Here is a 22,729-nt window from a genome sequence, read left to right as displayed (position 1 = left end):
AGAGGAATAGTCTTATTATTTCACTGGGCTTGATTCCTTATGACTGAGGAGAAATGAAATTCCATCATAATTGCTTAGGACAAAGATGGGAAATGAATCTTCCCAATCTCAAGTTCACTCTTAATTTGCAAGGGCTAAATTTCAGTGGACTCTGAGCATTCTTCTCAGATACTATTCGGAAGCTTTAGAAGTTCACATCTATTAAGAATTGTCTGTTTTGTAAATTTTCATTCCTCTATTAAAAAAAAAAATTACCTCTTCCCCTCTTGTAGGATATCATCAAGAATGAACCACTGGGAGCTCCTTAAGATCACTTTCATCTTTACTTTAGTCTTCCTCACCTAGACCATTGCTCCCTGATTTCTCTCAGTTCTCCATAACTGCATTTAGCTTGATAGTCTTCTTTCATGGAGAGCTCTTTATTGAGGATTTCAGCCTTCTCTGTTGATGCCAAGTGAGCATATCCGAGTACTGAAGAAGCTACCACCATCATAAGATTTCTTTTTTTCTCTTCCCAAGACAGCTTTAAATTCAGCAACCTGCTTTATTATTATTAGCATTTGTATAGCGCTATCAGACGCACGCAGCGCTGAACACCTGACACAGAGAGACCGTCCCTGCTCAATAGAGCTTACAATCTAAAGTAATACAGACAAGACAGTTACGGGAGAGGGAAGTAATGGGAGGAAGGGACAAGGGGAGGGCAATTGTGGCTAGGAGCTAAAAGCAGCAGTGAAAAGGTGGGTTTTCAGCAAGAGAAGTCAGGCAAAGTAGACCTCAGCTGCCCAGGCAAAACTGCCATCTACTTTTTGACTGTCTTCTATTTTTTGCAGCCAGTACCTCTTCTAAACATACTGCCTTCCCAACCTGTGGGGGTGTTGAGTACACCTCTTTCTTCACAAATGGAGCAGATCACCACAAATTATTGGGTCCTCAGTATAATAGGTGCTTTACTTTGCCACTCAATCAACCTTTTACTTTGGACCTGCCTGCCTCAGTTTCATACATGTCTGTTTTAGGAAGACTCTTCTTCTACAGTTCAGTAACAGAGCCAGTTCCACCAAAGGAAGAGAATCAAGGCTTCTATTCTGGGTACTTCATCTTCAAGATGGGGCTTGTGCCCTTTATTACAGTAGATCTCGGGGATCAGAAATCTTTCCCTCCAAGTAGAAATTCAGAATCTGCAATATTCCTCCATTCTTCCCTGTTTGAAGAAGGGATTTTGGCTACGTACACAATCTCAGATGCTTGCACGTTCGGTCCTTTCATATTGCAGAAAATACCTTAGGTTCCTTCTTTTTAGCCTTATCAACCCTCACCAACACGAGACACCTGATGAAGACTGTGCATCAACACAACACTAGTATTTCCATACCTATGTGATTTGGCTTCTGGCAGTTTCCTCAGGGACAAAGCTTGAATTCTCTGGATCCAAAATAGTTCACTTCAGGGTCTAGGCTTCATTGTTAGCTTCAAGATATCAACTTTGCACTGTACAAAAAAATTTTCATTCGTAGGTGCAGTGTTGGGTACTGTGTACAAAGACCAGCTGACAAATGTTGGGTCATGTAGTTCTAATCCAGTCTAATCTTTAGCACTGTGAATGTGTATTCCATTGCGTTCCACAGATTGATCCAGAGATGAGTGGGTTATGTCTGCCTACCAGAGAGAGAACTTCAGAGGTTTGCTATTTGTGGACCTGTGCATCCATCTTACCTCAGTATTCTCTCTATCTCAGCAGGTGGATGGACATGTCCTGTGCAGCTTGACCTGCTTTGTGTTTTCCTTGTCAGCCCTCAGTGGCCTTGCCTTCTTAGAAGCTCCTGGCCCTGGCTCCTTGGGGTCCCTGCAGAACCTGGGGGTGGTACTGGGTGGGCTTACTGGAGGGATTCTAGTGGCTACCACAAGGGCTTCCTGGGGCTCTTAATTCCCTAGAATCTTATCAGAGCCATCTTTTTCACCATTCTTGTTGGTGGACCTTTCTCTCTCCTACCACCTTCTGGGATTCACCATCCCCTCTGGCTAGTCTACCTAGGCGTGACTTTTGGTGGGGCTGATGCTGATTCCTTTCTCTGGTTCTCCTGCCCAGGGGTTTTGTACTCTGGCTTGGGCAGCCTTCTCCTTTGACAGCACATGCCTGCTTTTCAGCTTGGCTAGGATTTCTGTGGGCACACAGGGTAGGCTATGAGTTCGGTACCTTCAGCGAGTTTCATCTTGCCACCTCAGCTGGGCTGTCTTCCAGCTAGACAACACTGTGGTCGGTTGTTTCGAGATAGCTTGGAGGCGTTTCAGGGTGCCTCATTCTGTTTGAGGTGATGCTCCTGCTGGTCCTTGTGTGGCTGGTTCTTTGGGCGGAGCGCAAGTCACGTACTTCATGTGGCTCCTACGCTGGAGGATGGGGTCCCTTTCCCTTCCATGCCACTGATGTCTTCTTTTCTGTACGTGAGATGGCCTTTCTTTTCCTGGCCAGCTTTGTTGCTTGTCCGAGGTTTGGGAGCAGGCTCCCCTTTGCGGATCCGGTTGAACCCATCCTTTTTAATTTTCTCCTGTTTCTCCTAGGGAACTGGGCTAGTCATCGCTCCCTCTTGCAAGTGACATTTTTGGACATGGGGTCTCTTTGTTTCGTTTTCTCAGCGGCCATGTTTCTCTGACTGCAGTTCAGGGCAGGTTCCCCTTTCAGTGGGCATTGGGCTGCCTCTGCCTGGCATAGGATGTGGTTTTGGCTATGTCTCTTAGCATTTCCTCTTTTTCTGTCTGGTGATGGGGACCTCGTTCTACCCTGGTCTCCGGCAGTCTTCCTTCCTATTGCCTTGGCAATCCTTCCTTTACAGCTGGCAGTATGGCTTCATCTAGAACCTTTAGGGACTGCTCCATCTCAGGGAATAGGATTTTGCTCCGCCCCTGTACGCCGAGTCTTGCTGTGTCTCTGTACATCGACACTTGCTCCGTTTTGCTGCGTCAAGCTTTGCTCCGCCTCTGTGCATCCAGCCCTGCTCTACCTCTGGTGTTGAGCCTTGCTCCAACTCTGTCCATTGAGTTTCATCCCTCTCTGTTGTCGAGCGCTGCTCCATCTCCGTACGTCGAGCCCTGATCTATCTGCGCCGGTCTGGACGCTGTCTTTTACCTTGTATGGAGTCTATTCCATCTCTACTGGTTGAGCCTTGCCCCATCTCCGGCTCTTGGGGCCTTGCCCTGTCTATGAGCCTGAGATCACTCTCCGTTTGCTGATACTCAGCTTCCCTTTTTGTTTCTGGATGTTGGCTCAGGCTCTGGTCCTTTAGCCTTGCTGTGTCTCAGGGTGTCTAACCTGCTCCAGGCTAGGGGCATCGTCTCTTCCTACGTCTGTGAAAGTAGGGACTTGTGCTGTCTCTGCAGCTGGGGACGTGCTCTGCCTCTGCTCGTTGGGCCTTGCTCCGGCATGGTGCAATGACTTGGGAACCCAGGACGATCTGCTTTGTAGTGCTCTGCTCTGTCTCTGGGAGGCTCCATCTGTGCACAGTGAGCCGGTTTGTGCTGTCTTGGTGCGGAGTACCTTGTCGAGCCTGGTTCAGTTTTCTTCAGTCTCTAGACATTGAGCCTGGTTGAGCCTTGCTCTGGCTCTAGGCGTCGAGCCTGCTTGGGCCTTGCTTGGTGCTGGCTGTCGAGCGTTGTTGAGCTGTGCTCCATTCCTGGATGTTGAGCTCTATCGGACTTTGCCCTGTCTCTGGACGTCGGGCATTGTTGAGCCTTGCTCCGTTTCTGAATGTCGAGCTTTGCGCCATGCCAGGACGTCAAGCCTTGTTGGTCCTTGGAGCGTTGAGCATTGCTATGTCTCTGGGCAATGAGTCTTGTTCCGTTTCTGGATGACGGGTCTTGCTCCCTCTCTGGACTGCGAGCCTTGCTCCGTCTCTGGGTGGCGGGCCTGGCTCCGAGCCTTCCTCCGTCTTGGGACGTCGAGTCCTATCCCACCCCCACCCCTTAAAAAATGCAGCTTCAATGTTCAGCAGGGCAGTGGCTCAAGAGGGGAGAGTAGCTGCAGGAGATGGGGGCTACACAAACCCCTATGCCCTTTTCATTCTGGGTTGTGTAGGTGGCAAACTATGCACCCGAAGTGAAAGCCTGCTAAGTGCAGTTTAGTGCCTACACAACCCGGGAAGGAGCACAGTAGCAGGGTTTTTGTGGTTGCTTCTCTCCCCCCCCCCCCCTCCCAATCTGCTGCAGTCCAGCATCTTATTCACTCTCCCCACCCCCAATACTCTGACAGGTTTCCTTAGTTCTCTCACCCATAGTCTGACTTATCTCCTGTCCTCCTCCCCCCCACCCCCCGGAATAAGTCAGCACCTCTCTCCCCCTTACCCTCCTCCCCCTCCCTCACATGTTCATCAAACTTCTTTGCGACAGTGGTGGTAACACCTTGTCTGGACTGATCTGGAGCCTTTCTTCTACTACATACCACTCGTGCATAAACAGGAAGTTATGTCAAAGGGGTGGGCTGCCGCAGAGAAAAGGTTCCAGGTTAGTCCAGGCAGCATTTTATCACTGTTTCTGCTGTCAAAAGTCAGATTTGATGGATGGACTGTTGGGGGGAGGGGTTGGTGGTGCTGTACTTGCAACAGGAGAGAAGGGGAGAGACATACTGCAAACTTTAGCAAAAAAAAAAAAAATTGTTTGTGGTCTTGCTTTCTTAATTAAATATTAAAGCCATTCAAGTTCACCTCTGATTTGGGCTGGCAGTGGAGCAGAGCTTCAGAGGAAGGAGATTGGTTTATAGATGCAGCACAGGTTGTGGGTAGAGTGCAAAGCTTTGATTTGGGCCAGCTGTGGGCAGAGGAAAAACAGCATAAGCATATTTCCTGATGTTCACAGCAGGTACAGTAACAGTTATTCCTATATAAGGTAAAGCCTTAATCTTGGGTTACAAAACACAATTGAACTTTTTCTTAAATGTGTACACATCAGTGTTCATTGACTTGAATTCAGAAGTTTGTGCTTGGCGCAGAAATCACTAGTACTGTCTCTTGAAGTTAGATTGCTTAGTTATGCTAAACATAATTGCCAAGAAAGTACTGATCTGTATGTTACCACAGTCCCTTTTTATTAATGTTAACTGATAGAGATTCCATTTTTTTTTTCATTTTATCTGCTTTTAAGGTAACACAGAGGGCCATAATTGTGTTGGTGTTAAATACTAATTCATTGGGATGTGCCTCTTGTTTTTACTGTAGTTAGTTCCTTGACAATATTGAAAGCAGAGCTGGGTCAGTTCTGTATTCGTTCCTAACGTTTTGTAATCGTACTCAAGTAAATTTAGAAAATGAAAGAACTCTATTAGAGAAAAATGAAAAGATGTAAATTGGTACTTTGTGCAATCATTTGTTTGACATTGTGGTTTATTTTTTTAATAGATGGGCACTCTGGTTTTTTAAAAATGATAAGAGCAAAACTTGGCAAGCAAATCTTCGTCTGATATCGAAGTTTGATACTGTTGAAGACTTTTGGGCGTAAGTAAATTTGCATTTCTTTTTAAGGGGGGTGGTTCTTTACAAACTTCTGCTCTTGAAACTTCTAAACTAACATTTTACGAGTGGTTGTTGAATTGAACCAGTTCTAAATAATGCGGTTTTAAAAGTAGAAAACTGTTTTTAGTTAAATAATTCTTGAACAAAAACTGGTGTGCCTACTCTGAAATGGTAATTTTTTCTTGACCTGGGAAATGTTTAAAAATATGAAACTTTAAAATAGTCTTGAGCATTAATCTTCTGGAGTACTGCATTCTATGTGTACACACCGATTTGTATAGTTCACTGCTTGTTTTGAATATAAATTTTTTATCATGTTTAAATGTCACAAAGAAGAAAAATGGTTATATACATAGCATAATTACATTCTTTGAGGAGATGCAGGACTTGTTCACATGTGGGTAACATCCTCTGACAGAGTTCGGCACAGATGCTACCCAGCATTCTAGAAGAAATATTGTCGTCAACTTATTGTGTAGGTGCCTTCGCCTTCCTGCCCATCTCACTCACACGGGACCAGCAGTCTTCTCTCTCCCCCCCCGAGTGGCTGACATTGTTTGTGTTGCTTTCAGTGCTCTTTATTTTCTGGTGTGGCCTCCCTTGCCTTTTGGTGTTGCTAGTGAGTAGTGTGGGATTTTCCCTTTATTTTTCTTTTTTTCTCTCCCTTTGTTTTTAGTAGGGCTGCATTTTGATTAAAATTTTAATTGTGCAATTAAAGGTATGTTGGTTTATTTTGTTCCCACTGCAGTCATTGAGATGATTCTAGGCAATTGAGCTTCAGTGGGAACAAAAATAATATACTGTTGGTTGTGCGATCAATTGCATGATTAATTGTGATCATAAATTTTAATTGAAATGAAGCCCTAAAAAATTAAAGAATAAATAATGAAAAAGATGATACAAAATACAAACTGAAAAATTACAAATTAATGAATCTAAAACAGCCTTAGTTTTCAAAGTCTACTTCAGAAATGCATCCCTAGTTTTTAGTTTTCAGCATGTTCTTTTTGTTTTCTGTGGCTCATCTTGCTTAGGCCTGAGTTCCCGACCAGGTCTTTACATTTTTTTTTTTTTTTTTTAAATAATTAAGCCGTTTGATCTTGCTTCGACTAAGAATCGGTTGGGCCACTAGATAGAGGGCGTAAAAGGGACAATCAGGGAAGACAAAGCCATAGCAGAGAGATTAAATGAGTTCTTTGCTTCAGTCTTCACCGAGGAAGATTTAGGAGAAGTGCAGGTTCCAGAAATGGAATTCAAAGCTGACAGGTTGGAAAAACTGAATGAAATCTCTGTAAACCTGGAGGATATAATGGGGCAATTTGACAAATTGAAGACTAACATCTCTTGGACCAGATGGTATCCATACCAGAGTACTGATAGAATTGAAAAATGAACTGGCGGAACTATTGTTAGTAATATGTAATTTATCTTTAAAATTGAGTGTTGTACCAGAAGATTGAAGGGTGGCCAATGTAACGCCGATTTGTTTAAAAAAAAAAAAAAAAGGTTCCAGAGGAGATCTGGGAAATTATAAACCAGTCAGCCTGACGTTGGTGCCGGGCAAAATGGTAGAGACTATTATAAAGGGAAAAAAAGTACAGAGCATATTCAAAAGCATGGATTAACGAAACTAACATGGATTTAGTGAAGGAAAATCTTGCCTCACCAACCTATTACACTTCTTTGAAGGGGGTGAACAAACATGTGGTAAAGGTGAGCTGGTTGATTATTGTATATCTGGATTTTCAAAAGGCATTTGACAGAGCACCTCATGAAAGACTCCAGAGGAAATTGGAGAGTCATGGGATAGGAGGTAGTGTCCTATTGTGGATTCAAAACTGATTAAAAGATAGAAAACAGAGAGTAGGGTTAAATGGTCAATATTCTCAATGGAGAAGGGTAGCTAGTGGGGTTCCCCCAGGGTTCTGTGCTGGGACCGCTGTTTTTTAACATATTTATAAATGACCTAGAGATGGGAGTAACTAGTGAGGTAATTAAATTTACTGACAACACAAGTTATTCAAAGTTGTTAAATTGCAAGAGGATTGTGGAAAAATTACAAGAGGACCTTACGAGACTGGGCATCTAAATGGTAGACGACGTTTAATGTGAGCAAGTGCAAAGTGATGCATGTGGAAAAGAGGAACCTGAATTATAGCTACGTAGAGCAAGGTACCACATTTGGAGTCACCGACAAAGAAAGGGATCTAGGTGTCATTGTTGATGATACGTTGAAACCTGCTCAGTGTGCTGCTGCGGCTAAGAAACCAAATAGAACGTTAGGTATTAGTAAAGGAATGGAAAACAAAAATGAGGACTTTATAATGCCTTTATATCGCTCCATGGTGCAATTGCATCTCGAATATTGTATTCAATTCTGGTCGCCGCATCTCAAAAAAGATATAGTGGAATTAGAAAAGGTGCAGAGAAGGGCAACGAAAATGATAAAGGGGATGGGACGACTTCCCTATGAGAGGAAAGGCTAAAGTGGCTAGGGCTCTTCAGCCTGAAGAAAAGACGGCTGAGGGGGAGATATGATACAGGTCTATAAATTGAGTGGAGTGGAAAGGGTAGACGTGAAGCGTCTTCAAAAATACTAGGACTAGGGGGCATTCAATAAAGCTACAAAGTAGTAAACTTAAAACGAGTCTGAAAAATTTTTTCTTCACTCAATGTGTAATTAAACTCTGGAATTCATTGCCAGAGGATGTGGTAAAGGCGGTTGGCCTAGCGGGGTTTTAAAAAGGTTTGGACGGTTTCTTAAAGAAAAAGTCCATAGACCATTATTAAAATGGACTTGGGGAAACTCCACTACTTCTGGGATAAGCAGCATAAAATATTTTGTACTATTTGGGATCTTGCCAGGTAATTGTGACCTGGATTGGCTGCTGTTGGAAACAGGATGCTGGGCTCGATGGACCTTTGATGTTTCCCAGTATGGCAATACTTATGTACTGTTATGCAGCGTCCAAGGCGACGATCGCTCGGTGGCTTAAGGTGACCATTTTTTCGGCTTACCTGGTGATGGGTTCTGTTCTGGATGCTTTGCGAGCTCATTCAACTCGATCGCAGGCTACTTCCTGGGCGGAAACGGGCATGCTTTCGTGGGATGACATTTCTCAAGCAACTACTTGGGCATCTCGACATTCCTTTGTTAAACAGGTTTGATGTAGTGGTGAAGGTGGATGCTCATTTTAGGATGGTGGTTCTCTCTCGAGGAGCGGCAGCTTCCCACCCTGTTTAGGGGACTGCTTTGATACATCCCACCAGTTCCTGGATTCATCTGCTTCTGATGCTAAGGAAGGTAAAATTATCTTTCCTGATCATTTTCTTTTCTTTAGTCACAGCAGATGAATCCAGGATCCCTACCCTTTTTTGCTGATGTGCCTTGATTTCTGAGCTTTACCAGACTATTAAAAAGCTAAGAGAAAAAGTCGAAAGTCAGAAGACAGTGGATTATTCTTTTCAGTTAAGACTCATTTGGTTCTCATGAATCGTGTTTCCTGTCAAGTTTCATGTGTATTTGGCTGTTGGCTCATTGCTGTGAGGAGGGTGTTTTTGTTTGTATCTTTTCTCCTTGTCCTCTGCTTTGGGGATGCGACCTGTACTGAAGTGACAAGGAGCTGGCCGTCCAGGGTCACTGCTTTCTCTTCAGTGTTCTCTATTTCCACCTGCTGGTAGGCAGATACAACCCACCAGTTCCTGGATTCATTTGCTGTGACTAAAGGAAAGAAAATTATAAGTTAAGACATAGACAAAATGAGAATGAACAGGAAAAGGTAAAACTATCAATTACCCCAGTATTAACTGGTAAATGTCATTAGGAAGTGCTAGGGAGGTAAAGTTCCTAGATGAAATAACTGCTTTATTGAGCAGCTCGTTCAAACAGAAAAAAGGGAGGGGGCTATTTCAGATCTTGGTTTTAGTGGCATATAGGACTTGATTCAAAAGGTAATGGCAGTAGGGCTGCTCGGTAGTAACGATCGTAACATGAAATTAGAGGTAATGAGTGAAGACACTAAAGAAATCTGTGTTGGCATTTTAGTTTTTGAAAAGGTAACTATCGTGAAATAACATTGGTTATAAAAAAAAAAAAAGCCAAAAAAAAGAAAAAAGCCCCAGGGGCCTCCAAAAACAGATCAAAATCAAACCTTTAACGAAGGATCTGATATGGGCTGTGTTAAGGATCCGAGGTGGGCTGTGTTTTGTTGTATCGCCTGTTTCAGGGATCAGCCTGTATGTCTTTGGTAAAATGCAATAAAAGGTGATCCCTGACACAAGGCAATACACCAAAACAGGCTGTGTCGGGCCCTTCTTTAAAGGTTTGCTTTTGATCCATTTTTGGAGGCCCTTGGCTGCTTGTCTGTTCTGTGCTGTGGACTGTCTCTTCTCCATTACTACCAAGATATAGATAGAGCGAGAGAGATGTATATATGCCAAACAGGAGCAGCTGCAAAGGTTGAGTTTAAAACGTGGTATTATATACTTGATTATGATCTTTCTTTGGTGTTTCTGGGACATAGACCATAGAAGTCCACTAGGCCCTATCCTTATGTTCCAACTGTTGGGAGTTGTTGTCAAAGCCCACTCCAGCCTACTTCTCTTCTTATTTGCGGGAAACAGACCGTAAAATTCTATCCAGCACTATCCTCATGTTCCAGCCACTAAAGTTGCTGTCTAAGCCCTTTCCAGCCCATCCTTAGCCAGATTGCCATATATATGAGACACAGACCATACAAAATTTCCCGGTATCGGTCCTAGTTCATCACAGTTGGAGTCACCATCTGTGTCACTCAGCATATCCACACACATGCAGCCATTTAAGTTTAGGCTTTTTATAACTTTCATTTTCTAATTAGAGATCCTCTGTGTTCATCCCATGCCTTTTTGAATTCCGTCACCATTTGTGTCTCTACCATGTCCTTAATGGAGACTTTCCGCATCTGTGCTGTTAAAGCGAGGAGGAGGAGACAGGACTCAAAGAACTTGGTACTCAGTAAGTGAAAGGCTGGACAAGTGCAGCGTACACTTCCATGGGAACCCCGCAGGAACGGCTTCTGTCCCCACAGGAACCCTGCAGGATTCCCACGAACCCCGTTCCCGTGCAAGTCTCTACTCTGTACCAGAAAATTCTTAAGGAGAATGTCCAATCTGTCTGTGAGTTGAAGCTGGAGCATAATTGGATTATGTAGAAAGACGATCCAAAACACAAAAGCAAACCAACTGTGGCTGAGGAGAAACAATTAGTTTTGGGGGTGGCATAGTCAAAGCCCTGACTTGAACCCAATAGAGATGTGGCAGGAGCTGAAATGAGCAGTTTATTAGAAGCCACTTGCAGGTGCTTTTTTTTTTTTTTTAATCAGTTTTGGCCGAAATGGAAAGCTAAAGTTTGTTTGAATGTGAGCCAGAGAGGGCCACCAGAGCTTGCAGTCTGCATCCCTCCACAGTGTCCAAGCCAGAATATAATTTAAAGAATGAAAGACCTTTATTTTATCTCCAAACAAAATAGCCTCTACTCACATGGCCCCGTAGCTAGTGAAAAACTAAAAGCCACGTTGCTTTCTTTGGATGATGTTGTGTCACACTTGGATGACAGTTGACCTCACAGCTCCACAGAGATGCTAATTCCTAAGGAGCTTCACATGCTAAATTTAGATATTTTAAATTGCTGCTAAAATTTTGTATCAAAAGCATTTATTTGGCACACTCTACCATATATGCTATTGTGCAAGATCGTAACTGCAATACAAAAAAAAGAGTAGCCCTGCTCTCCGTCCCTGGAGTACCTTACAATCTCAGTCATGGAAGCCATGAGCAGGAGTAATGGGAGATCACTCTTGCCCCAACTACTCCCCTAGATCACTAGGAATTGTAAGATAGGCCTAGGTGGGCTTAGAGTTTAGGGGAGGGGGATTTTACTCAAGGAGGTCCAGTAGGAAGGGGCAACAATGCCTATTGGGAGGGAGGGGAAGAGATAAATATATCAAAATGCAAGTTTTTGGCGTCCATCAAAAATACATGGCCATTTTCAGCTGAAATTAAAATAACCTTTTCAGCAGAAACCAGGCAGAGAAGATTTTGGGCGTTGTAAACAAACCAAAATTTGGTCAGCCTTACAGTTTGTGCATGAAAACACCTACAAATATGTCTGAATTAAAGCAAGGAAGAGTGGCTAAGGTTCCTAAAAAGCAATGTGAAAGACTGATATCAAATTATAGGAAGGGTTTGGTTGCAATCAGTTATTAAGGGGCAGTTTCCTTTTGCCTAATAGTACATGTAGTTTAAAGATCAAACTGTTTGGTCTGATATGTATACAATAATAGGAAACACCAGGAAAGGGGGGGGGGGGGTGGAACTTTTCAGATCACTGTACAGATTGGTGAGCCTGTCATCAGTGCCAGTCAGAATTATAGAAACTTATTTGCACTATTTGATACCGCACCCTTCTGTCTTGTGGCTAATCATAGTGGTTTACAATGCATGTTCTTGTATAACTAAGGGTAGTAACACAAAAGAATTGCTATAAAACTGTACAAGTCAAAACATCGGGACAAGGCAGCAATTATGAAGAAAAAGATTAAAAGCTCAAACATGGTTTAATGATAGTCAATATGGATTTAGCCAAGGAAGTTCTACATTTCTTTTGGAAGGTGTGAATGAACCTGAATAAAGGGGAGTAAGTTTGTATACTCTTACCTAGATTTTCAGAAAGCTCCAAGTTTCTCATGAAAAACCAAGGAAATTTTTAAAAATCATGGGATAGGAAGCAGTGTTCTGCTATGGATTGGGAATTGTTTGAAAGAGAGAAATAGGGTTAAATGGACAGCTCTTGTCAGTGGAAAAGTAGTGGACTGCCACCGAATTCTGTACCCAGGCTTGTGCTTTTCAACATTTAAAATCTGGAAATGGGCACAGTGAGTAAGGATCAGATTTGCAGGTGATGCAGAACTATTCAAAGTTACTAAATCATGTGGACTGAGAATCTGCAGGGGGGACCTTAATGATGACTGTAAGACTGGGCATCCAAAGGGTAGGTAAAATTTAATATGGACAAGTGCACAGTGATGTGTATATAGGGAAGAATAATTCAAATTATAACTACAAGGTGCTAGGTTCCACACTGAGTCACCACCACCCAGGAAAAAATATCTAAGCATCGTGTACAATAATCATCTTGGTGTGTAGTAGCCAAAAATGGCAAACAATGTTAGGCATTATTAGGAAAACAATGGAGAATAAAACAAAGTTATAATGCTTTATTGCTCTATGGTATGATTGCACCTGGTATGTGTGCAATTCAGGTCACTTATCTCAAAGATATAGTAGAATTAGAAAAGGAACAGAGAAGGGCAACAAACAATATGGGTATGAAAGGACTCTTATAAGGATAAGGCTCTTAAGCTTGGAGAAGATGGCTGGGGGTGGGGAGGAGGGATTTGATAGAGATCTAATAAAGCCTGAGTGGAGTAGAATAGGTAAGTGCAAATTGATCTTTCAAAAAGTACAGACAAAAGGAGACACACCATGAATTTACATAATACCATTTTTAAAACAAATATACAGTATTTTGTTTCATTCAGTGCATAATTAAGTACTAGTAATAGGTAGCATAGCAGGTTTACAAATATATAAAGGGTTTGGAGAAATGTCTAAGGTAGATTTGGGGAAATCCCCTGCTTATCCCTGGGGGTAGGTGGTAGTGATCTTGCTACTTTTGGGGATTCTGTCAGTTACTTGTAACCTATAGCACCAAAAACTTAAACAGCAATATTTCCAAGGATTATACTTTTTTTTTTTTTTTTAATATGCTCAGAAAATACTGATCAACACTGGTATAAATACCCTAGATTAGCGGTTTCAAAAGATAGTCTAATGGTCCAGTCATAGCACGTAAATATCACCAAAGCGTTAGTTTTCACTCGGTGGGCACTGTTTGACACTTTGGCGATACAGTGAAACCTCGGTTTTTGTTGACTTCGGATTTCATCGGTTTCGGTTATCGTTGATTTCTTTCACGAAATTTTTGTCTTGGTTTTCGTTGATCACCTCGGATTTCGTCAGCGTGCCTACGCAGCTAATCTTGCGTTCTCATGTGTCGTTCTGGGGCGTTGTTTCCGGTTGTAGGATCACACTGCTGCTGTTTTATGACCACATTTTTGTCGTTTTGCCACACTACTGCTGCTGCTGGTTGAGTGCCAGAAGCTGGTTCTAGTGCCAAAAGAACAAGAAGGGAAGTGACCCCCCAGATAGTGTCCTTATGGAGGGGGATCCCCCTTCCAAACAATAATCTCTGCTCCTCTCCATCTTCCATACACCTAGAAGAGTCTTCAGAAAGGTAAATGCCATGTTAAATGTTCATTCATTCTATCCATTAGTCTTTTTTATTCATTTAAAAGAAAAATTGCTTGTTGCCTCGGTTTTCGTTGGTTTCGGTTTTCGTCGATAGTTTTCGGACGAATTATCGACGAAAACCGAGGTTTCACTGTATTTACATGCAGTGATTGGACCATTAGAGGATCTTTTGAATCCTGTGATCTATTTTTTTTTTTTTTTTTTTTTACCTGTGTTGGTCACTCCAGTATTTTCTGAGCACTATAAAAAAAATAATTATAGTCCTTTATAGTATTTCTGTTTTAAGCTTTTTGTGCTGTTTGTTTTCTTCATTTTTGTATAGTTTTAATTTCAATATTTTTTGAGCTATATTTTCCAGTTCTTTTGGAGTTAACTTGTAACTTGGCTTGGCTACTGTTGGAAGCAGGATACTGAGCTAGATGGACTTTTTGATGTGGCCCAGTATTGCACTTCTTATGATCTTATGACTGATTTCGTTGAGTTTCCCGAAAGTGCTGACTGTAAGCACACATAGCAACACTGTAACGATCCTTCTGCCTTGAATGCAGTGGAGAGCTGTTGGCTGCATGAGGTGAGTGCACTGGGGTTTCCAGTGCCAGATGCATGGCTGGTGTTCATGCTAGGTCCCAGAGCAGACCATTGCTCAATTGTACGTCTCTCCACTGTCCCAGCGATGCACATATTCTCTGGACAAACACGTCAGTATATGAAGCTTCTATTGTTGGAGAGTACCTTCTTTCCCTTTTACAAGAGAGCCTCAGCAGATTCAGAATCTGTTGCAAGCATCAAGATACAGGGCCATATAAACAGGATGAAACAAACATCTGTTGGTTACCTTCTAAAACATCCATCCTGATCTATTTCTCTTAAGCAGTTGAAGCAGTTCAGTCTTGATCTTGCATGGCTGCTCAAGACAGCCATTCTCCTGCAGTTTAATATATTCCTCTCTAGCAAAGGAACTATGGCTTTTATTCCATATAATTTTTGTTCTCGAAAGCAGGAGGCCTACATCTTGTCCTAAACCTCTAAGTCCTAATTCTATCTGTAGTAACAAAACAAAACACACCTTCATTCTTTGTTTACACACTTTCTAATGTGTTCACATTGTAGAAGCTATCTCTGATTTATTCCCCATTTGGACCATTTTCTTTAGTCTCATCCCTAGGAAGATTCACCAAGTGCCTTGTAGCTATAGTTGCATATTTGAACAGGGTCTTCTGGTGTTTTCCTGTTTCTTGATAAATATCTTCTCGCATCTTCTGCAGAAACCTTGCCCCTCTAGCCATTGGAGATGAAGCAATTTTCCTACTTATTTATAGAGTTTGCTGTACTGCTCTGTTGTGACCAAATTAAAGTGGTTTACAGTTAAAATTAATGGGTACAGCTTGTAGGAAAGAAAAGTGCCAAATTATAGGAAAGAACTAGCTGCTATCATTCATACTGGACGTGAAAAAATTAACAAAGTTAAATATATAAGTGATGATAGGAAGACAGTCAAATAATTACACCCAACATTCTAGCAATTCCTGTATCTGTCATCACAGGATCATAGTTAAATTGAAAAGGCCTGTGCAAAAAAGTAAGCATTTAGAAGGGTGCGGAAAGAGGTGTGGGAAGTTTCAAGACGGAGGTGCTATGATAGGGAATTCCAAAGTACTGAGGACAAAAAATGCACTTGATCTTGTTGATTCCTATCTTGCCTGAGATGGATGGGGAATAACCAGTCTGTTATTTAGAGAGTGCAATGTTCAAGGAGCTGTATAAGGGATTACCAAAGAACAAAGGTAGGCAGGAAATCCAGTATAAAGTGCTTTGTGAGTTAATGTAAGAAACTTGACCCTATAATCTGTGGGTAACCATTGTAGTTTTTGAAATAACGGGAGGCACAGAGTTTACCCGCTTCATTGTTTTGTAGAGTTTTGTAGCCTTTTCAGATTTTGTTTGGATATCGCGGAGTAAACAATATTGCAGTAGTCAGACCTATAGTGCAGAAAGGCATAGAATAGGGAGCAGAGTTCATTGATATCTAGAAGATTACAAATGGATCTTAGCTTTTACAAGAAAAAAAAAAAAAACCCTGTTTTTACAACTTGAGAAATTTGTGGACCAAATAAGGCACAATCAAACACAGCCCAAGATAATAGAACGATGAAACAGGAGCAGTATGCCATCCCAGAAGGAAAGGATTGACAGATGGCAGAGATAAAGACCCTGTAATCCAACAAGCTATGGTTTTATCTAGATTCAAAACTAGATGATCACATAACCAGCTTGATATTTGATTCAAACAAGTTTCTAGAGACTGTAGTTCTATTGAGTGTGCATTCATGTAATAAACCAGTAGGAAATCAGCATAGGAGTAGGAACTTATTCCAGATGATTGTATGAGGAGAGCCAAAGGACCTACAAATTGAAAAGAGTGGGAGAAAGTAGTGATCCTTGTGGAACACTACAGGCCAATGGTATAAGGGGTGAACTAGAAGATGACTGAACCACATGAAAATATTGTAGCTGTAGAAAAGAAGTAAATCAATCCAATACCGTACCAGAGATACCCAAAGATGTAAGATGGTGTAACAGAAGATCATGATCAGATCAATAGCCGCTGATAGGGCTAGTCTTCATCAGCTTTATAAAATCAACCTTTTGCCTTGTGACCAAGATTTCGTTCATAGAAGATGGAGGAAAGTCTTTTTGCCTCCAGGCAGACTGATGATTTGTGTTAACAAAATTCATATTCTGCCATTGTCACAGCCCAAGCCTTTTAACACATGGTAAGATATGGCTGCAGTAGTACATTGTCCCTTTTGCCTGCCTAAAACTGAAAAGGCCACAATGGGATCTCAAGTACTAATGGAACCAGTGTACCTAGCCCATTTCTTCTACAATTTATCCATCTGTTCAACTATGAGCTATGCTGGTCGTTAGTGCACAGCCTGACCAGGTGCCTTGTTTCTTCACTGGACTATCACTCCTAACAGATGCCTCCAACTTAAGTCATCCTGGACTCTTGTCTCCCTTAGAGAACCTCATCACAATTCAAAAACTGCTGTGTTTCAGTCTTAATCTCCTAGCAATATTTTGCTCCATTTTATACTCTCCCATCTTCTCTAGAATTTTATCAGTAAGTGGATGGAGAACAAGTCGCCAGTTTATGCCCACAAGCAGGGAGGGATGGGATCTCTCCCTGGACTGGGAAGGAGCAAGGTTTTGGGAGTATGCCATCACAAATCACATTCAAATCTAATCCATTTATCTCCCTGGTATTCAGAACCAAATAGCGGGCAGGCTCACTAGAATTTTCATCCTCGTGAATGGGTCTGGCACCCATAGTCTCACTACTGGACTACTCTGAACCAGTTCTAGCTCTGTACAGAATATAAATATTTACCTTTTTCATTGCTAGTCGAAGAATGTGGAAATTTAGCATTTATTCTCTATCCTGCGATTTCCTAGCACTTATTAAAGGACATCATAGTGGCTATAGGGAAGTCATCCACCAGATGTACCACACTGCCAAGTGGCGATGACTTTCCCACCTGTTTCACATATGGTTTTATCATTCATTTCCCAGCATATAGTACAAGGAGTACAGTCCGTCATCTAGGACTTCAGATAACCTTATAGAGATGCCTCGTATATCCTGGGACCTCAACATAATTCTTAAATTTCTTATCTTCTGTTGGAGGAAAGAGAATCTGCTTCTGTCTCATGGCACCATTTACTTTGGCTAGAAGAGTGGGTAATTTTGAACCATTGCAATACAGGTCAACCCAAGTTAAGATGACACTTTTCTTCATGTTAATGAGGAAATAGAGCTTCACATGTTCTGTCTAAAAGGTCTTTAGAATCCTTGCAAGAAATGCCTCCGCACTCTGGACAGCAAACATTCCAGCTAACTGCCTTAACCCATAGTCCATGAGAGCCTACACTGTTGTTTCTTCATTGACCTTTCACAGAGCTGGTATTCCAGTAGCCAACAAACTTCAGCTAACATGCTGCCCCCATTTTTATAACCAGCCTCGGTCTTTGAGGGCTGCAAACCAGTCAGGTTTTCAGGATTTCCCCAATGAATATGCATGATATATTTGCATTTGTGTGAAAATAGATCTCATGTATATTAGGGAAATTTTGAAAACCCAACCAGGTGAGGGCTGAGGTTAAAACACCCCCGCATTAGTCACTGCAGCTCCCTTGGCCCTCTTGAAAGCTGCTTTGCTGGCTTGCATATCCTAAGAATTGGTCCTTGCTTTATAACTTCATCAAACAGCTGTGCAGATCAACCTCTTTTGCAAATCTTACGCCTTTTGATGAGTGGGCTGCTCTTGAATATTAGAGAATACTTAGATGAAGTGCCTTGAGCTTGGGAGACAAGTTTCTGACTATTTTCTGTGGACAGCAGGATTCATCAGGCATAGAATCTCAAACCTTCTCAAGAGTTGCTATTAAACTGAGGTGTCAAGGAGACCACTGCACACAGGAATAGCTGCACATGCTCAGAACTTAGTTCTGATTTCTGAAGAAGCTGTTCTGTTTCAGTAATGTGCAGATGTGACCCATTTGTGTGCTGATTCAATCCTGTTGTCTAAGGAAAGCATCTATTACAGGTGAACATCAGTACTTTCTAGGCTTTTTGGAGTAGAGTAACACATGTATTGGACCATCAGCATTATCGAATGGATCATCTGTTTGTTCATGGAGCCCACCAATCAAACTAGGGCTTATATACTGCTGAATTCCACATCAGGGTTCAGTGTGGTTTACATCAATAAAATGCTAACTTGCACCTAGTGCAATTTACATCAAGAATCTAATAAGATCAGTCTGTGGTCAGTGAGGGAAAAACAGGAGATTTTCACTTAGTTTCTTCCTCTTAATGATAGTTTTTAGGTTTGTTTTCTTAATTTTTGGCACATCCATCACATGAACCAGTATTAGTGCATCAAGTGAAATTGGATGAAGTTTTTAATATAGTTTTTGTCCAGAAGCAGAACACTCCCTTTGGCCCCAAAGGCTTAACAGAGGTTGTCTGGTATTCTTTGTGCCTGAGTATAACATCACTAGCTATACTGTCTGTTTAAAAGGTGTCCTAGTCTTTATTAAGAGTGAAATGAAGGGCTGTTAGATTCATTTGTCTGATCAGTCAGCTCCCAAGACCCTGAAGCTGCAGTTAGACATTTAGGGATATACAGTTAGATATTTAAGGGTATAGTGACATTGAGAAAATATTGATCTCTCAAGGCCAAGAATCAATGGATTGTCATTGGGACAGTCCATTGTCGGTATCATTTTGATACATATGAAGGAGTGTTTTAGTTCCATTGTTAAACTCTATATGTTGAGCATTGTTTCCTGCTGCCAGAAGCAAGGATATAGAGGCAGCTTATGTTTCATCTTCCAAGCATTTCTGTAGATTATAGCTTATCCTTAAGCAGATCTGAGGGGCAAGATGGTGGATGCATGACTTCAACATGCTCTGCTCTGACCTGTAGCTGCTATTTTTCTTCGGTACTTTTCTTCTTGGAGTAGTTTGTATGATTTTTCAACCTATATGTGCAGAAGAAGAGATTAGACTCGTATCTACCCTGCGAACAAGCCTGTCTCGGTGGTTGTAGAACCGATTTGCTGTGAGCAACTTGTCTGGTGCAAGGGCGTCAGTGTGGGGTGTAGCTGTGAGAAGTGGCCGACACTTCCCATATGGGGTCTGCTTGTCCCAACCGGTGCTGGCTGTGGAGAGAGCTGTGGCAATTGTGCTGACGGCGGGGTTCCCCATCGAAGGTGAAGACCTGAAGCCTGCTGAAGAGTCTTCAAGGGAACTTGAGTGTGCAACAGTTATTAGAAGAGCTTCATAAACCAGCTTTGCCTGGTAAAACAAAATACATTACTTTAGATGTTTATTTGGAATGCTTTAACAAAGTTGGATACCTCTCTTTCAAATCGGAATTAATGGCCTCCCAGTCCTTAGTGGTTCAGGGGGCATTGAGGTTCAGGAGAAAGTTTCATCTTTGGAAAAAGATCTGAGTTTACTAAAACAGAAATTAAAAACCGTTTCTGACTTACATGTGTATTGCATTGGTGAAAGATAATTTGATGGTCCATCATAGCTTGGAAAACCTGGAAAATTCATTACGTAAGAAAACGGTGCGGTTTGTAAATTTTCCTAAAATTGCTTCTGTGGCTCCATCATTAACTCTCAAATGTTACTTTTTTGAAAATCCAGGAGCAGTCATGTTCTCCTATATTGAAGGCATATTATTTGCCATTAGTGGTTAAGAAACCTGATCAGGATATTGCTCCTGGGACGGATATCTCTTCTGATGAATTGAATGTCACTCAGATTATTACAGGTGAAGATCAAGAAGCAATTCCTATGACTTTGATAGTAAATTTCGTACTAGAACCTGATAGACTGGAGGGGGGTCACGTGATGCAGCGTTGCTGAACGGACGTCTCAGGTCCCGGCTCCGAACCCGACTCCCCTTAACTCTTGCAAATAACCCGCAAATTCTCTCTAAATAAGAAAAGAATTACCTAGAGAACACCACGGAGTACCCGCGCTAAAAACTAGGCGGGAATCGAGAGACAAAGCGGCGGAGCACGAGTGGTATGCCCGTAAAGAGCCGGCACAGTAGGAAGACCCGCGTGCAGGAACTACGTCCCAAAATGGCGGCGGCGCTGGAGCCCGCGGGGGTGGCGAACCAGCCTGTGATGGCCAACATGAAGGAACTCATATCGCAGGTCACCTCTATATTAGAGGAGAAGCTCTCCAAATTCCAAGCTTCGGTTGAGCAGATCCGCGAAGCGGTGGAGCGCCAGAGCGCCAGGCTGCTGCAGGCTGAAGAGAGGATTTCTCGACAGGAAGACAGAACAGAAGCTGCGGATGCCATACTCGAGGCTGCTACAACAGGTGGATGAGCAGGAAAACAGAAGTAGACGAAATAATTTGAGAATTATTGGAATTCCAGAGTCTGTAAAGGATAAAGAACTATGGAAGTTGGTGGAAGGCTGGCTGCCAGAGCAAATGGGCCTGCAATTCCCGGAGAAAAAATTACTGGTGGAGAGAGTTCATAGAATTGGACCGGTGAGAGAGGGAGACCAGCGACCACGTCCAGTGATTGTTAAGATCCTCAATTACGCAGATAAAGAAAAATTAATGCAAACCTACAGAGAGAAGAAATTGTTGGAATATGAAGGCCACAAGGTACTCCTTTTCCAGGATTATTCAGCTGTAGTGTCTGAACAACGCAGAAAGATGGGGCAGCAGTGTAAGCGGCTATATGACAAAGGAGTAAAATTTGCGCTGCTATTCCCGGCAAAAGTGCGGGTCCTGCAGGACAATAAGATGCTGTTCTTCACGGATCCTAAAGAGCTTGGCGCATTTGTGGACCAGCTGCAGGCGTGAGAACGGAGAGGAGGCATTAGTACAAAGCGTACGGATACTTGTTTAAGATATGTTTAAAATATCCCAGCAGGTGCTAAGAGGATTTGAGAACTGGAGACTAAAGAGCATGTCTGTGTGCAGGGGGGAGCGAGGCACAGCACACATGAGGATTTCTTGGTGACCAGGCAGTGGTCATGGTGCTGAGAGTAAAGTGGCCTTTTGGTGAAAGATTGAACCATGGGACCTAACAAAGTTTGACATGACAAATCCGTGTGGTCCTCGAGGTGCAGGTGGAGAGCCGCAGACTAGCCCAGTAGCCTCAGGTGGGCGGCTTCTTCAAATGCTATGACATGTGCACTTATGCGAAATGTTTGTTTTCTTTTATGTGTTATGTTTTTGATCACTCAATTTTACTTTTTTTATTCCTTATAATATAAGATGTCCTATGTATAGGGTATCAGGTTTATGACAGTAGCTGGGAAAGTTCTATGTAGAGGGAATTAGTAGCAGCAGGGTGGGGAATGTGGAAGTTAGGGGGTACGGAGAGTTCCATAAGATAAGGGGAGGCGGGAGGAGGCAACGGAGCGGGAGTCGGGTGATAGGTGGGGGAATGAATGATGTGGAGTGGATCTGGAACTGTATGGTCGGGAATTCGGGGGGGATGTATGAAAGGGGGAGGGAGGAGGGAGGCCGGAGGAGTTGTAGGCTCCCTAGGGGGAGGGGGTGGGGGGGACGGGAAGATGGGAAAGAAGCGTCCACAGTGACTCTACTCAGGGTCGGCCTAGATTCTGCTGCTGGTGATGGGAGCTCTCGGGGGGTTCAGCTGGGAGGCCCTCTGGGGGATGTAAGCCAATTACAACTCACTTTGTTTAGAATATTTTGTCCCCGGATGGCTAAGTTGAAAATTGTAACATTGAATGTGGACGGAGTCCATTCTCCAGTCAAAAGGTTCAAGATCCTGCAGACGCTTAGGAAACAAAACACTGACATTGCGCTAATTCAGGAAACGCACTTGGGGGATGCGGAACATGCTAAATTAAAACGAGATTGGGTGGGTGAGGTTTACTCTGCCTCTTACAATAACAGGCAGAGGGGAGTGGCTATACTAATCCGGAAAAATCTGGTTTTTGGTCTGCATAGGTTGTACCGTGATCCAGAGGGCCGCTTTGTGATCATAGCGGGAGTATTACAAGGGACAAAAGTGGCCTTATGCAGTCTGCACCCAATATATACTCACAAAAATTTTTTACCCTCTTAGCTGCAAAGCTAGTTACGTTTAATGAGTACCCGTTTATAATGGGTGGCGACTTCAATATCACTAGTGACCCCCTGATAGATTGCAAACCCCCCAGGAAGGCCAGCAAAGATCATGAAGGGAAAGGAGTGAATTGTATATCAAGGGAGCTTGGGGTACTTGACATTTGGAGACTCTATCACCTAGAAGAAAAAGACTACACATTTTATTCCCATCCTCACAGAGTCCATGCACGCCTTGACT

The 22,729-nt window shown here is 42.6% G+C and overlaps 1 protein-coding gene across 1 annotated transcript in view; it reads left to right on the top strand.

Moving 5' to 3' along the window:
- The window catches only part of EIF4E (eukaryotic translation initiation factor 4E), a 204,574-nt gene that overhangs the window by 42,060 nt on the left and 139,785 nt on the right, over nucleotides 1-22,729 (top strand). The window contains exon 3 of the mRNA XM_030190718.1: nucleotides 5,385-5,480. Within this exon, the coding sequence (XP_030046578.1) occupies nucleotides 5,385-5,480 (96 nt within the window). The remainder of the gene's footprint in view (nucleotides 1-5,384; nucleotides 5,481-22,729) is intronic.

This window comes from Microcaecilia unicolor, chromosome 2, assembly GCF_901765095.1.
Source record: "Microcaecilia unicolor chromosome 2, aMicUni1.1, whole genome shotgun sequence".
In the NCBI taxonomy this organism is placed as follows: Eukaryota; Metazoa; Chordata; class Amphibia; order Gymnophiona; family Siphonopidae; genus Microcaecilia; species Microcaecilia unicolor.
This window is presented reverse-complemented; position numbering and strand designations above follow the sequence as displayed.